The sequence below is a fragment of the Carettochelys insculpta genome, chromosome 1 (assembly GCF_033958435.1).
Source record: "Carettochelys insculpta isolate YL-2023 chromosome 1, ASM3395843v1, whole genome shotgun sequence".
NCBI lineage: Eukaryota > Metazoa > Chordata > Testudines > Carettochelyidae > Carettochelys > Carettochelys insculpta.
Genome location: NC_134137.1, coordinates 939,105 through 953,745, shown reverse-complemented (window position 1 = coordinate 953,745; position 14,641 = coordinate 939,105). Strand labels below are relative to the sequence as shown.

Here is a 14,641-nt window from a genome sequence, read left to right as displayed (position 1 = left end):
TTTTAGTCTCATCTCCCTGTCCTTTCTCGCTCTGGCCATTAGTTTAGAGTAATGAGGACATTTCTGGGGGACATGGGCCTCTCCCAAGCACAGAATGCGTTTGCTGTGGCCATCGGAGGCAGGCATAGCTTCGCGGCACGATTCACATTTCTTAAACCCCCGCGAAGACATCACTTCTCAAAGTACTTAACTACTTCTAATGTTAAACAAGGCACTTAACAGCTACCAATAGCTAATAAAAACAGATAAGGTTCGCAGTCTCTGAGATAGCGGACCACCTAAGGCAGCTGCCTCTTCCTTCTTTTCCTCCTCTTTTCTCTCCCTCTTTTTTTTTATATAACTATATACAAGAGCACTTTAACAGTCTTATAGAACAAGAAAGAAACTAATAACTATATTATAAATGAGTTTATCTGTCTCAGGTGTTGGAGCCAAAGAGAATTTCATCTGCAGCCGTTGGCGGTTGAGAGGAACTGGCGTGGACCGGATCACACACATGCCCAAAAGTGCACAAAGGACCGACGCACATCGGCACATGCACGACCCACTGAGATACAGCTGGAAATCTCCAATCTGCAGCACCGGGGCGAGCCCGATACCTAATGGGGAGCACCCACGGGGACCACTCGAAGAAGAATCATGCCTTACTAATCTATTAGAATTCTTTGAAGGGGTCAACAAACATGCAGACAAGGGGGGATCCAGTAGACAGAGTATATTTAGATTTCCAGAAAGCCTCTGACACGGTCCCTCACCAAAGGCTCTTGTGTAAATGAGGTAGTCATGGGCTGAGCCTTCCATGGATTGAGAACTTGTTAAACGACAGAAAAGGAATCAATGGGAAATTTTTTGACTGGAGAAGGGTAATGTGCGATGTTCCCCAAGTGTCAGTCCTAGGACCAGCCCTTTCCAATTCATTCATAAGTGAGCTAGCGAAAGGGGTAAGTAGTGAGGTGGTAAAGTTCGTGGACAATACAAAAATGGTCAAAATAGTCAAGACAAAGGCAGACTGTGAAGAACTTCAGAAAGATCTCACCAAACTGAGTGACTGGGCAAAAACCAGCAAATGCCATTTAATGCAGATAAGTGTAAAATAATGCACATTGGAAAAAATAACCCCAAGTGTACATTCAATATGATGGGGCCTAATTTAGGCACAATTAATCAGGAAAGCGATGTTGGGGTTATCATGGATAGGTCTCTGAAAACAGCCACACAGTGTGCAGCCTCAGTCAAAAAGGCAAATAGGCTGTTAGGAATTATCAAAAAAAGACAAACAATATTTTACTGCCCTTTATAAAACCATGGGACGCCCACATTTTGAATACTGCGTACAGCTGTGGGCGCCTCACCTCAAAACAAAACAACAAAGCAGTCCAGTAGCACTTTTAATAAAGACTAACAAAATAATTTATTAGGTGATGAGCTTTCGCGGGACAGACTCACTTCCCAGGAAAGCTCATCACCTAATAACTTATTTTGCTAGCTTTTAAAGTGCTACTGGACTGCTTTGTTGTTTTGATATTACGTAGACTAGCACGGCTCCCTCTCTGTTGCGCTTCAACAGATATTTTGGCATTAGAAAAGGTTCAGAAAAAGGCAACTAAGATGATGATGATGTGGGGTTTGGAAGGGTTCCCACATGAGGAGAGGTTAAAGAGACTGGGCCTTTTCAGTTTGGAAAAGAGGAAACTGAGGGGGGGATGGGATAGAGGTGAATAAAATCCCGAGCAGTGCAGAGGGGGTGAGTTATTTACTTGTTCCCATAATACAAGAACTGGAGGACACCAAATGAAATTCATGGGTAGCAGGTTTAAAACTAATAAAAGTTCTTTTTCACCCAGAGCACAGTTAACCTGTGGAACTCCTCGCCAGAGGAGGCTGTGAAGGCCAGGACTAGGATAAACGAATTCAAAGAAGAACTAGATAAATTCATGGAGGTTAGGACCATAAAAGGCTGTTAGCCAGGGGATAGGAATGGTGTCCCTGGCCTCTGTTTGGCAGAGGCTGGAGATGGACGGCAGGAGACAAGTCGCTTGATTATTGTCTTTGGTCCAGCCCACTTTGGGGCACCTGGCACTGGCCACTGTCGGCAGACGGGATGCTGGGCTAGATGGACCTTTGGTCTGACCCAGTATGGCCGTTCTTATGTAACTGGGGTCCCATCCACCATGGGGTGTATTTTCAGAGACGTTCAAGGGTCAGCATATATCATCAGCTGCATCAGTAGCTGTAACCGAGTAGTCACTTTAACAATTTTTCTTTTACCCTGTTCTTTCTTTTTAAATAAACCTTTAGAATTTCGGTTCCAGAGGACTGGCCCAGCGTGCCGCTTTGGGGATGATTCAAGTGTACCTTGACTTGGGACAGTGGCTGGACCCTCTGGGGCCTAGCAGAATCTGTGTGGAGTTGGTGGGACAGGCTTTCATAACCTCTCAGCTGAGTATAGGGGGTGGCTGGTTTGGGCATTAGGAGCAGCTGGGAAGTCTGTGGGTTTCTTGTGTGGCTTCTGGCTGGCCAGTGGGGCTGGCGGAGGTACTTCTGTGGCTGGTTGGATCTGCCTTAGTGAGAAGGAAATCCCAGCCTGGGCTGCAAGTGGCTCAGATTTAATGAATTTGCCCAGGATTGGGTCTCTGAGCTGTGCCCAGAAGCCCCTGTGCTACTGAACCCAGGCCATGGCTTCATTTGTCTTTCAGGCCTCAGACCACTGCTCTTATCGTCCATCTTGGGAGCAGTTGTCAAGACCATCTCTGCTATGAACTAAGCCTGTATGGCCTGGGGCTATCCCTCCCTCAGAGGATGTATATTCAGATACTTTCAAGAACCCAGCATATACCATCAGCTTTATCCTGCATCAATAGCTGTAATTGATGGCTCTCATTTAACCACTTTATCAATTTCTCTCTCACCCTGTTCTTACTTTAATAAACCTTTAGATGTTAGATTCTAAAGGACTGGCCCAGCGTGCTGTCTTGGGTGAGCTCTAAGTATATATTGACCTGGGACTGTGGCTGGTCCTTTTGGGGGCTGGAAGAATCTCTGTAAATTAGGTTTTCATAACCTCTCACCTGCGGAGGTGGGCTGCTGGTTTGGGCATGGTTTCTTCTGGAGAATCAGTGGGTCTGCTCATGTGGCTTCTGGCTGGCTGGGGGGGGCAGAGGTACTTTTGTGACTGGCTGGATTTGCCTTCGTGAGGAGATCCCAGCCTGGGCTGTCAAAGGCCTGGATTTCAGCAATTGGCCCAGAACTGGGTCTCTCAGCTGTGGCCAGATCTCCCCCGTATATTACGATGACCAGCATGGGATGGCCCCCGCTCCCCGAAAAGGGGCCGTGGCACTGGAGTGAGCAATAGCAGAGGGTGAGAGAACGAATGGCTTCTGGCCATAGCCCAGGGGAGCCAGAATACCAGGGTGGCTGCAGTAGCGGACTTGAGTGGCTGTGAGGCATTCCCATCGTACCCCAGCCTTCTGGGTAAGCATAGGAAATGATCCAAAGTCCTCACAGCTCACCTGTGCGGGCTGGCCAAGGGGCTGGCAGGTCCCCAGCTGACAAGGGAGCTGGGCCCCCATGCTAGTGCAGGTGAGCTGAGCAGGGAGATTCTCAGCTCTTCCTGGGAGCCCATGAGGCCTGTGAAACCGGGCTTGGCCTGGTACTGGGCCAAAGCTGAACAGGGGTTCTCTGCTTGCGGGCCCCAGGCATGGCTCAGAAGAGCATGCTGAGGTGCATGACAGCCCACCTGGCCCGGGCCCTGCGCAAACAGCCCAGAGCACCTGGATCAGAGCCAAACCAGCCCCATTGCCCAGGACATCTGCAGCAGGTGCACTTGGGCCTCCTGCCCTGGTGGTGCCGGGCACAGCTGGGTGGGGGGACCTGGGGCATGCACAAGGGCCTGGCAGGGCTCTGGAGCAGGACCCCCACCACCCCCAGGGGCTGTGGTACTGCAGTGAGCCCCCACCCCACAAAAAGGAGCCCTGGGGGTGCTGGGCACAGCTGGGTGGGGGGACCTGGGGCATGCACAAGGGCCTGGCGGGGCTCTGGAGCAGGACCCCCACCACCACCAGGGGCTGTGGTACTGCAGTGAGCCCCCGCCCCACAAAAAGGGGCCCTGGCACTGCAGGGGATAACACCAGGGACCAATGCGCCTCTCAGTGGGCACAACCTGAGGCCATGACACCCCTGCCGAGACCCCAGGCTGCCCCCAGTATCCCAGGCTTGCATGGGGGCGGTGCTGGGCGGGGTCCCCCCGGGGCAGGTAGGCAGGAGAGCACTGCTGGGCCCCCCCCCACAGAACTGGGCAGGGGCAAGGTGCCGAATACTTTATTGTGTATGCGTGGTGGCCAGTGCGCATTGTCGCCGCCCTCGGGCCCCTGGGCTGGCTGCTAGGGCACAGCCTGTACCAGGCTACGTGGGGCTCCCCGGGTGGGGGTTGACCCCTCCGCTCCATGCTGCTCCACCGCAGGCCAGGTCCCTGCACCCCGCCGGGGGAGTGCGCCAGGCCCTGCAGGCCACGGCCCCCCAGCTGTGCCCAGCGCCGCAGGCGGGGCAGGGGGAGACATGCTGGAAACAAGCAGAGGCGGCACCCCCTGGCCAGCTGCTGCTCCACACCGGCAGGTCCCACGCGAGGGGGCAGCCACCGCCCTGCCAGCCCCCAGTGCTGGGCTGGGCCCGGCCCCGGCCCCAAGAAACCAGCCACAGAGATAAAGTGCAGAACAGCCCCTGAGAGGGAGGAGATGCTGGGAGTCGGGGGGTAGGGGGGAGCTGGGGCGCCACAGTGGAAAGGCAGATTGGGGCACAGCTGGGAGCCACTGGGAGGGCACCCCAGGCAGGTGCGGCTCCATGGGAACTGCTGGGGATGCAGGGAAAGTGGGTGGGCACCGGGGGCAGTGGGTGGGCACCGGGTGGGCACCGCTGGGGGCACAGGGAGGCAGCAGGTGGGTGCCGCTGAGAGCACAGGGAGGCAGCGAGTTGGCACCATTGGGGGCAGCAGGTGGGAGCTGCTGGGGGCACGGGGAGGCAGCAGGTGGGGGTGGGCGTTGCTGGGACTTATGGGGGGCAGGGCAGGCATTGCTGCTGGCGCTGGGGGGCCTGGGGTGGCAGGGGATGGCCAGGAGATGCCACACCCTGTCTCACATCCAAGACCCTGCCCCAGCCGGGGGGGCCACTGGCTGGCCCCCTCCCCTGACAGGCCATGGGGCCCAGCTGGCAGGAAGGGGGCCGCCCGGCCATGGGGCTGGGCACTCAGCACCAGCCTGCAGTCCTTAGTCCAGCCCACCCGGCCCTTGGCTACTGCAGGTAGCGATAGGCCTTGAAGCAGTGGTTGCCCGAGTCGGCCACCACCACGTGTCCGTCGGAGGTGAGCGCCAGGCCCTGCGGCCCGTACAGCGGGTCGCCCAGCGTGTTGATGTAGGACAGGAAGGAGCCCGAGCTGTCGAAGACCTGCCGAGAGAGGTGCTGCTCAGCTGTGCTGCCCGCCCTGCCTGCTGCAGCCGTGGGTCTGCGCCAAACCGGGGCACCGCCCCAGCCAGCCGTCCCAGCCCCAGCAAGCCCCCAGCCCGTCCTGCTGTGGGAGAATGGCGCGGCGCGGGGCGGGGCGGGGCGCTGTCTGTGTGCTGGGGACTGGTGCCCAGCCTGGGGGGGGCAGGGGGCCCTGGCACCTGCCTGGACAGGAGGGGCGCCCGGCCTCTGTTTGGGGGAAGACACCTACGTGGGGGGTGTGATGGAGTGGGGGGGGTGCATGTGTGAGACTCAGGCTGGATGTGGGAGACAAGCAGAGCAGCTCCCAGCGGCTAAGGATGACCCTGGGGCTGTACTCTGGGCTGGCAGGTAACACCTCTGCCCTGAACAAAGAGGAGGGAGGAGCCGAGCTGGGTTTGAATGGGGGGCGGCAGTTAGAGGCTGGGGGGAGAGGGAGCTGGAAGGCAGCCAGCCTGTCTGGGGGGAAGCTCCACCCCAGAGGGGCCCCCCTCGGGCTCCTCTCCCCAGGACGGGTTGGAAGGACTGTCTCTGCCAGCTGTACTGACCCCTCTGTGCTGAGCTGGCGTCTGTCACCTCCTAAACCTCCTGTTCTACCTGCTGAGTGAGAGTCACTCCTGCCTGTGGACGGGGTGCAGAGCTTGGGGACCCCGAACCCCATCACAGGGGGTGCAGCTTGCAAGGGAGGGCATCTGCAGGGGGGTGCAGCTTGTGGGGGGTATTGGGGGGTCACCCGCATGGGGGGTACAGCTTGGGGGGGCATCAGGGGAGGTCACCTGCATGGGGGGGTGCAGCTTGGGGGGTGCCAGGGGTGCAGGTTGTGGGGGGCATTGGGGGGTCACACACATGGGGGTGCAGCTTGGGGGGGCATGGGGGTGTCATCCGCTTGGGGGGTGCAGCTTGGGGGGGCATCAGGGGGTCACCCGCATGCAGGGTGCAGCTTGTGGGGGTCTGCCCTAGCCTGCAGCTACCTGGCCCGGCTGCCCACCTGGATGCGGCTGTTGCCCCAGTCGGCCACGATGATGTTGCCGTTGGCGTCGACGGCCACGCCGGTGGGGGCGTTGAACTGCCCGTTGCCCTCGCCGTGGGAACCGAACTTGAAGAGGAACTCGCCGTCGGCGCTGTACACCTGGGGCGCAGAACAGAACCGGCCGCTCCACTCAGCCCAGCCCGGCCCGGCCCGGCCCGGCAGCCCCGGGGCGCAGCCCGCACCAGTCTGAGGGGCTGGCATGTCCCGTCCCATCCTGTCCCGGCAGAGCCCGACGGAGGGCAGTCGGGCCGGGAGTGCCACGGGTTAACCCTTGCAGCTCTGGGCCCCGCCACACTGGGTGAGGGACTGACACAGCCTGCCATAGGGAGACACAAGAGGGCCTGGCTCCGGAGGGGGCCCAGGACACAGGGTACGGGGACACAAAGGGGCCTAGCTCCCAAGGGGGCCCAGGACACGGGGTACGGGGACACAAGGGGGTGTGGCTCCCAAGGGGGCCCAGGACACGGGGTACGGGGACACAAAGGGGGCCTAGCTCCCAAGGGGGCCCAGGACACGGGGTACGGGGACACAAAGGGGGTGCGGCTCCCAAGGGGGCCCAGGACACGGGGTACGGGGACACAAAGGGGGTGCGGCTCCCAAGGGGGCCCAGGACACGGGGTACGGGGACACAAGGGACCTGGCTGCCAGAGGGTCATAACACCACAGAACAATAGAGCTGGAAGAGACGTAAAGAAGCCATCGAGTCCAGCCCCCTGCTCTAAGCAGGACCAAACCCATCAGATCAGCCTTGCCAGAGCTTTGCCGAGGCGAGATTTAAGCATGTCCAGGGATGGAGACTCCACTATTTCCCTGGCTAGACCATTCCAATGCTTCACCGACCTCCTAGTGAAAAAGGTTTTCCTAATGTTCAACCTGGACCTTCCCAACCACAACTTGAGACCATTGTTCCATGTTCTGCCGTCTGTGACCACTGTGAACAGCCTCTCTCCAGCCTCTTTGCAACCTCCCTTCAGTAAGTTGAAGGCTGTTACCAAGTCCCCCTCAGTCTTCTCTTCTGCAGACTAAACAGTCCCAATCCCCTCAACCTTCCTTCATAGGTCATATGCTCCAGCCCCCTAATTATTTTGGTTGCCCTCCGTTGGACCCTCCCCAGTGTAGCCACATCCTTCCTGTAAATGGGGGCCCAGAACTGGACACAGTACTCCAGATGCGGCCTCACCAAAGCCAAATAAAGAGGAACAATCACTTCTCTGGATCTACTGGCAATGCTCCTCTTGATGCAACCTAACATGCCGTTAGCTTTCTTGGCTACAACGGCACGCTGTTGACTCATGTCCGGCTTCTCATCCACTACAACTCCCAGGTCCTTTTCTGCAGAACTGCTACCGAGCCAGTCGGACCCCAGCCTGGAACAATGCTTGGGATTCTTCTGGCCCAAGTGCAGGACTCTGCACTTGTCCTTTTTGAACCTCATCAGATTTCTTGCAGCCCAGTCTCCGAATTTGTCTAAGTCACTCTGGACCCTGCCCCTACTCTCCAGCATATCTACCTCTCTCCCTAGCTTAGTATCATCCACAAACTTGCTGAGGGTGCAATCCAACCCCTCATCCAGGTCACTGATAAATATGTTGAACAGAACGGGACCCAGAACCGAACCCTGGGGCACTCCACTAGAAACCGACCGCCATTCCGCCATCGAGCCATTGATCACTACCCGCTGGGCCCGACCTTCTAGGTACAGGGACACAAGGGACCTGGTTGCCAAGGGGGCGCAGGGCACGGGGGTTCAAGTGAAGCCAGGGTGTGACTGGCTGAGGGGCCGGGGCCGGGCCTGACTCTCACCTTCACTGAGTGGTTGTGGAAGTCGGTCACCACGATCTCGTTCTTGTTGTTGACGGCGACGAAGTGGGGCCCTGGGAGCAGAGAGGGGCCTGAACCTGCTGCCAGCCCCGGGCTGGATGGGCTCCGTGGGGGTGATGGCGGAGTGCCCGTCCAACGCCCGCTCTCTGGGGCAGGCGGGGCACGGCACAAGCGGGCGGAGCAGGAGCAGGGTGTGTGGGACGGGGCAGTTAGCGATCCAGTGGCAGCCAGCCCCAGCACAGGGCCCCCCACCACTCCCAGAGGGCACCCATGCTGGGAAAGAAAGATAAGAGCCCAGGGGTCCTGGCCTCCCATCTGTCCCCACCACTCTACCCACTAGACTCCATGGCCCCCCGACAGCTGGGAGAGAACTCAGGGGTCCTGGACCCTGTCTTCCCCCAGCTCTACCCACCAGACCTCATGGCCCCCACACTGCTGGGAAAGAACCCAGGGGTCCTGGCCCCCATCTGACCCCCCCACTCTACCCACTAGACCCCATGGCCTCCCCACCCCTGGGAGAGAACCCAGGAGTCCTGGCCCTGTCTCCCCCCTGCTGTAACCACTAGACTCCATGGCCCCCCCACTGCTGGGAGAGAACTCAGGGGTCCTGGCCCCTGTCTCTCCCCCATTCTACCCACTAGACCCCATGGCCCCCCGACAGCTGGGAGAGAACCCGGGGTCCTGGCCCCCATCTGGTGCTCTGCTCTACCCACTAGATTTCATGCCCCCCACTACTGGGAGAGAACCTGGGGGTCCTGGACCCTGTCTCCCCCCGCTTTACCCACTAGACCCCATGGCCCCCCGCACTGCTGGGAGAGAACCCAGGGGTCCTGGCCCCCGTCTCCCCCCTGCTTTACCCACTAGACTCCATGACTCCCCGACAGCTGGGAGAGAACCTGGGGGTCCTGGCCCCTGTCTCCCCCCTGCTCTACCCACTAGACCCTATGGCCCCCCCACTGCTGGGAGAGAACTCGGGGGTCCTGGCCCCCAGCCCCTCTGCTCTACAGCGAGCACCTGCGCTCCCTCCCCGAGGCTGGCATGCGCCCTGCAGCCCAGGGCACTCACCAAGCGGCAGCAGGAGGAAGCCAAAGGCATGCAGTAGTAAGGACCTGGCGGTCGCGGTATTACCATCAAGGGTACCTGCAAACTGCCGCTCTGTGGTGCCGCGGCTGCCGAACTTGGCCAGCAGCTTGCCGTTGGATTGGAAGATGAAGACGCAGCAGGCCTTGTTGTCCACCACAATGATGTGGCCATTGCGGTCCACGGCCACGCCCTTGGGACCCATCAGCCGCCCAGCCCCGATCTTGGTCTGCAAAGTAGGGAGTGGGACACTGGGTGGCTTAGCCTGGGGCCAGCCCCAGCCCTGTCGCCTCTGCCCAGGGAGAGCCCCAGGCAGCCTGGGGAGGGGTCAGGCAGCTCCTTCTGGGGCCGGGCAGAGCCGGCTAGCCCAGGCGCAGCTGGGACCCCCGCCCTGCCCAGCCTGGCTGACAGGGACCCGGCCGCCAGCAAAGTGTACAGCTCTCGCGCAGGCCCCGCTGTGCCCTTCCCAGCGTCCCCGGCAGAGTGCCACAGCTGGACGGTGTGAAGTCCTGCTGCCTGGGCGTGTGTCACACCTGCTGCCTGTGCGTGCCTCGGGGTGGCGGGAGGAGGGAAGCTCACCGGCTCTCTCCACGCAGCCCGGATTTCTACCCCTCCATCCCGTCGCTCTTCCAGCCTGAGCACATGCTTCTTGCACGGCAGCCGTCCCAAACGCTGCGCCCTCTCCAGACCTCTGTTCTGAGGGGGAACGACCCCATATGCAAGCACTGCGTGGCTTTAGGCAATGAGACATTGCCGAGGGGTGCCCAAGGCCCGGCTGCCTTCTGGCTGCGGCTGCACGCTAGCCGGAGGGTTTCAGAGATCTCCCGCAGCTGGCAATGCTGGGGGCACACACAGGCGCCCCGGAACATGCACAGCCGGCCGTACGCTCTGCTGAGCGTTCCTTGACACTGACCTTCCTCTGCCAGTCTGTGGTGCAGACCTCCCCACTGGGAGATCCCGGTCAGGCTCTGCCGTCTGCCTGGGACTTAGTCCTGAGCAGTTCAGTATCCCCAGCAAGTATCCCCAGTATCCCTCACCATTTCCCCCTCTCCAGACCATATGAAATAGGACTGGTCCCAGTACAGGCCTTGGGGGACACCACTGGTGACCGCTCTCCATTCTGAGAGCTGACCATTTAATCCCACTCTTTGCTTCCTGCCTGTTAACCAGCTGTCAGTCTCCAAGAGACCTTCCCCCTCACCCCGGCACAACTGACTTCACGTAAGAGCCTTTGGTGAGGGACCTTGTGAAAGGCTTTCTGGAAATCCAAGTACTACATACCCACTGGCTCCCCCTTGTCCATATGTTCACTGACCCCTCAAAGAGCTCGAGTAATGGTGAGGCCGGACTTCCCTTCACAGCAGCCATACAGAATTTCCTCCATCGAATTCTGGTCGCCAATCGTGGCTGGGTCTGCTCCCACAGAAGCCTGGACGGGCTCACTCACACCCCAGTGAGCGGTTCTGTAACTCACAGCTGAGCCCCTTCAGGCTCTGGGCTGACTGTCAGCCAGTCCTGCTGCTACCAAACCCTTCTCTACTGACTCATGCCTGAGACAGTACCTCAGGTGGGTCGCCCGCTCGGCGTACGGACTGACAGCGCCCCACAGTCCCCCTGGGTGGTGGATCTAGTGGCCTCCCGTTGAGGACTCCCCTTCATTCCAGGGGCACGGAGGCTAACGTCCACCGCATCTGCCTGCCCAGGCACCCTCTGCCTTGCCCTGCCTGCTCACCTTGAACTTGCCCTCGGGGGAGAAGATGCTGACCCAGCGGTTGTCGTAGTCAGCGATGATGATGTCTCCGTTCATGTCCACAGTGACGCCAGTGGGGCGCTGCAGCTGCCCAGGGGAGCGGCCCCGCACACCGAAGCGCAGCCGGAACTGGCCTTCGTTGGAGAACACCTGGTGGGGCAGAGCAGACAGTCAGGGGGCACACAGGGGGGCGGCGGGAGTGGGGCGGGGCAGACCAGGCCCTACCTGCACACACTGGTTATTGCTGTCGGCCACCACAATGCGCCCGGAGCTGGAAGTGGAGATGCCCTGCAGGTTGGTGAATTCCCCCTTTTCCCGGCCTCGGCTGCCTGCAAGAGAGCGGAGGGTGAGGCGGAATCTGCTGTGAGGGAGCAGGCCCCGGATCACAGCACTGTAGGAGCAGTGGGACTCCAGGGGTCAGATATCCCCAGCCTGTGTCCGCATGGCAGCACAAGCACCACCCAGCGCACCCCCGACAGGTGTGCGCCACACCTGCTCTGAGAAGCCTCCAGAGCTGGAGGTTCCGCAGCCTCCCAGGCCGTGTAATCCAGCGCTGCTCCACCCTGGCAGGAAGGTTTCCTAACGTCCAAGCTCAGCTGCCCCTGCTGAAATTCAGGTCACTGCCTCTTGTCTGGTCCTCAGAGGCGGAGGAGACTAATTCTAGAAATTTGTCACCCTCCACTGGACCTGCTCCAGAGCATCCACACTGCTGCTACACTGGGGGACCTAGAACTGGACGCAATACTCCAGACGAGGCCTCACCTGTGCTGAACAGAGGGGAACAACAACTTCTCCAGATGCTTCTCCTAGTGCACCCCAATCTGCCATTAGCAACACACACTGCTGACTCACATCAAGCCTCATCCGCTGTAATCCCCAGGTCCTTTTCTGCTGCACTGCTGCTAAACCAGTCGGTCCCCAGCCGGTAACAATGCTTGGGATTCTTCCCTCCCAGGTGCAGAACTCTGCACTTCCCCTTGTTGGCCCAGTCCTCCAATTTATCTAGGTCACTCTAGACCCTATTCCTACCCACCACCCCAATGTATCTACCTGTTCCCCTTACTTAGTGTCACGTGTGAACTTGATGAGGGAGAAGAGTAGGTTGGATATTAGGAAAAACTACTTCCCCAGGAGGGCGGTGAAGCACTGGAATGCGTTACTGAGACAGGTGGTGGAATCTCCTTCCTCGGAGGTTTTTATGTCCCGGCTTGACAAAGCCCTGGCTGGGATGACTTAGGTGGGGTCCATTCTGCTTTGGGCAGGGGGCTGAACTGGATGACCTCCCGAGGTCCCTTCCAGCCCCAGGACTCTGTGATTCTCATCCAGGTCATTGATAAAGATGCTGAACAAAACTGGCCCCAGAACTGACCTGCTGGGGCTTGATAGCTCCTACCACTAAACATCCATCACGAGCGCTGAGCCTGACAATCTACCCAGCTTCCTTTCTGCCTTGAAGCTCATTCAGCCAGGCCATCCGGCTGTAACTTGCTGGCCAGAATACGGGGGGATGCATAAGTAACACCTTTGCTGATGCCAAGGTATGACAGGCAGAAAGTGAAGGGTGCTGCACGTCGGTGCTGCCCGGCACTCACAGCCGTGCCGTGGAAAGAGCCATGTTTGTCATCAGCTGTCAGAGTTCCCAGCAGTGGCCCCGGTCCTGCGGCTTCATGGATGTCACAGGCTCAGAGGCAGATGCGCTGAGGACACTTGGCTGCGGGCTTCTGGGCATCCTCTGGCCACCAAGGTCTGGCTTTGGTTGGGTTTGAGATCTGTGGCTGCGCACGTCTGACACCCTCAGCCAACGGGGAAGTGCAAAGGCAGGGCCAGGCTTGTGCTCTCCCTGTCAGGCAGAAACAAGACCACCCTGGGAAACCTCACCTCAGGTTCTGCCACGTCCAGTCCACTGCCTTCCCCAAGCCACACGGCCAGCTCCCTTGCACAACACTGCAGTCTTCTCGAATGGACGCAGACACCATTCCAGGTCTGCACCGCCAAGCGGCCCAAGGGAGGTGTCTGATGAAAGCTGGGGACGGTGAACGGTCCCTAGGCAGGGGAAGTCGCACTTGACAGACGAAGGGCCTTATCAGAGTCCAGTGACATTGCAGGAATCTGGCTGTGGCCATGTAACCCAGGAAACAGGCAATGGCTGATTGCCTAATGACATGGACAGGTGACCTGCTCATGGGCCAGGATCCCTCAGACGTTCACACACAAGGAGAAAACTGGAATTCCCTCCACATAAACCAACGTCTGAAGAAGACCCTGAGCTTGCTCCCATCTTCGTCTTCAGTCCAGCTCATCACTTTGGGAGCATCTATGCCGTGAACTGAGCCCGGACGGACGGATTGCTGACCTGCCTTAACACAGGTGGTACATTTTCACCCCATTCACACGCACCGTATGCGCACTCTCCATGCCACGGGCCCTCCTCACACCACGGGTCACCTCGTTTACTCTCTCGACCACCTCAGAGCGTCCGCTCCAGATGTCCTGCACCTTGTTCCTCCTCACCGGATCCATCCCCAGCACCAGCTCACCTCCCTCAAACACCCTCTGCTCTGCGTCCTGGTCAGACTGGGGCCTTCCGAGCCTCCCGGCTCCCCTTCACGTTCTGCTGCCCCACAGCCGGCATCTTCTCCAGACTCTTCCTCAACCGCACCACATAGTCCACCACTGGCTGCCCTGACACCTCCGTGCTGCCCTCCCAAGGGCACGAACCAAACCCAGGGGCCCCCTTACCTGCCTCCCATGGAGCAGTTCAAAAGGGGCCAATCCCATGGACTCCTGGGGCACACGCCTGTACACATGCAACTGATACGGCAGCAGAACATCCCAGTCAGTCTGGCGCCCGTCCGCAGACATCTTCAGCATAGACCTCAATGCTCCATTGAGCCTCCCTCCTTGCCCACTCATCTGGAGGTGGTAGGGAGCAGCCTTCAGGTGCTTCACCCCCCACAACTCCCACAGCTGTTCAAAAACCACCGACAGGAAGTCAGACCCGGGGTCCGACAGGGTTTCCTTAGGGAATCCCACCCTGCTGAGAACAGCTAACAGGGCTACTCGCTACTGTCTCCGCTTCCACCTCAGACGACGCTACAGCCCCCGGGTACCCGGTGGCAAAATCCACCCCTGCGAGCATGTGCCGCTTCCCACTGCGGGACGGCTTGGGGAGTGCTCCCACAAGGCCCACAGACACGCGGGCAAAGGCCTCCCCCACAACGGGCAGGGGCTGCAGGGCAGCCTTACTCGGCCCCCTTGATCCCTTGTGCTTCTGGCACAGCTCGCAGCTCCTCCGGGCTCTCCCACTGCCCGGTACATGCGGGGCCAGTAGAAATTCTGCTCCAGCCTGCCACGGGTTTTCCCTGCCCCAGGTGCCCTGCGAAGGGCCCGTCATGAGCCAGCCTCAGCAGCTCACTGCAACAGCTCTCTGGCACCACCGGCCGCCTGCACGCTGCCACCCAGGGGCGTCTCTTTCCCTGCACAACGGG

General features: G+C 59.3%; 1 protein-coding gene across 4 annotated transcripts in view; it reads right to left on the bottom strand.

Moving 5' to 3' along the window:
- Positions 1-1,476: 1,476 nt before the first annotated feature.
- The window catches only part of TRIM3 (tripartite motif containing 3), a 55,285-nt gene continuing 42,120 nt past the window's right edge, over positions 1,477-14,641 (bottom strand). For 3 of the 4 annotated variants that reach the window (XM_075009693.1, XM_075009434.1, XM_075009525.1), the window contains exons 7-12: positions 11,379-11,482; positions 11,136-11,303; positions 9,452-9,632; positions 8,306-8,376; positions 6,461-6,601; positions 1,477-5,436 (exon numbers count right to left, since the gene is read on the bottom strand). In XM_075009693.1, the coding sequence (XP_074865794.1) occupies positions 5,284-5,436; positions 6,461-6,601; positions 8,306-8,376; positions 9,452-9,632; positions 11,136-11,303; positions 11,379-11,482 (818 nt within the window). In that variant the 3' untranslated portion in view covers positions 1,477-5,283. The remainder of the gene's footprint in view (positions 5,437-6,460; positions 6,602-8,305; positions 8,377-9,451; positions 9,633-11,135; positions 11,304-11,378; positions 11,483-14,641) is intronic. The other variant, XM_075009612.1, reaches the window with a different exon arrangement.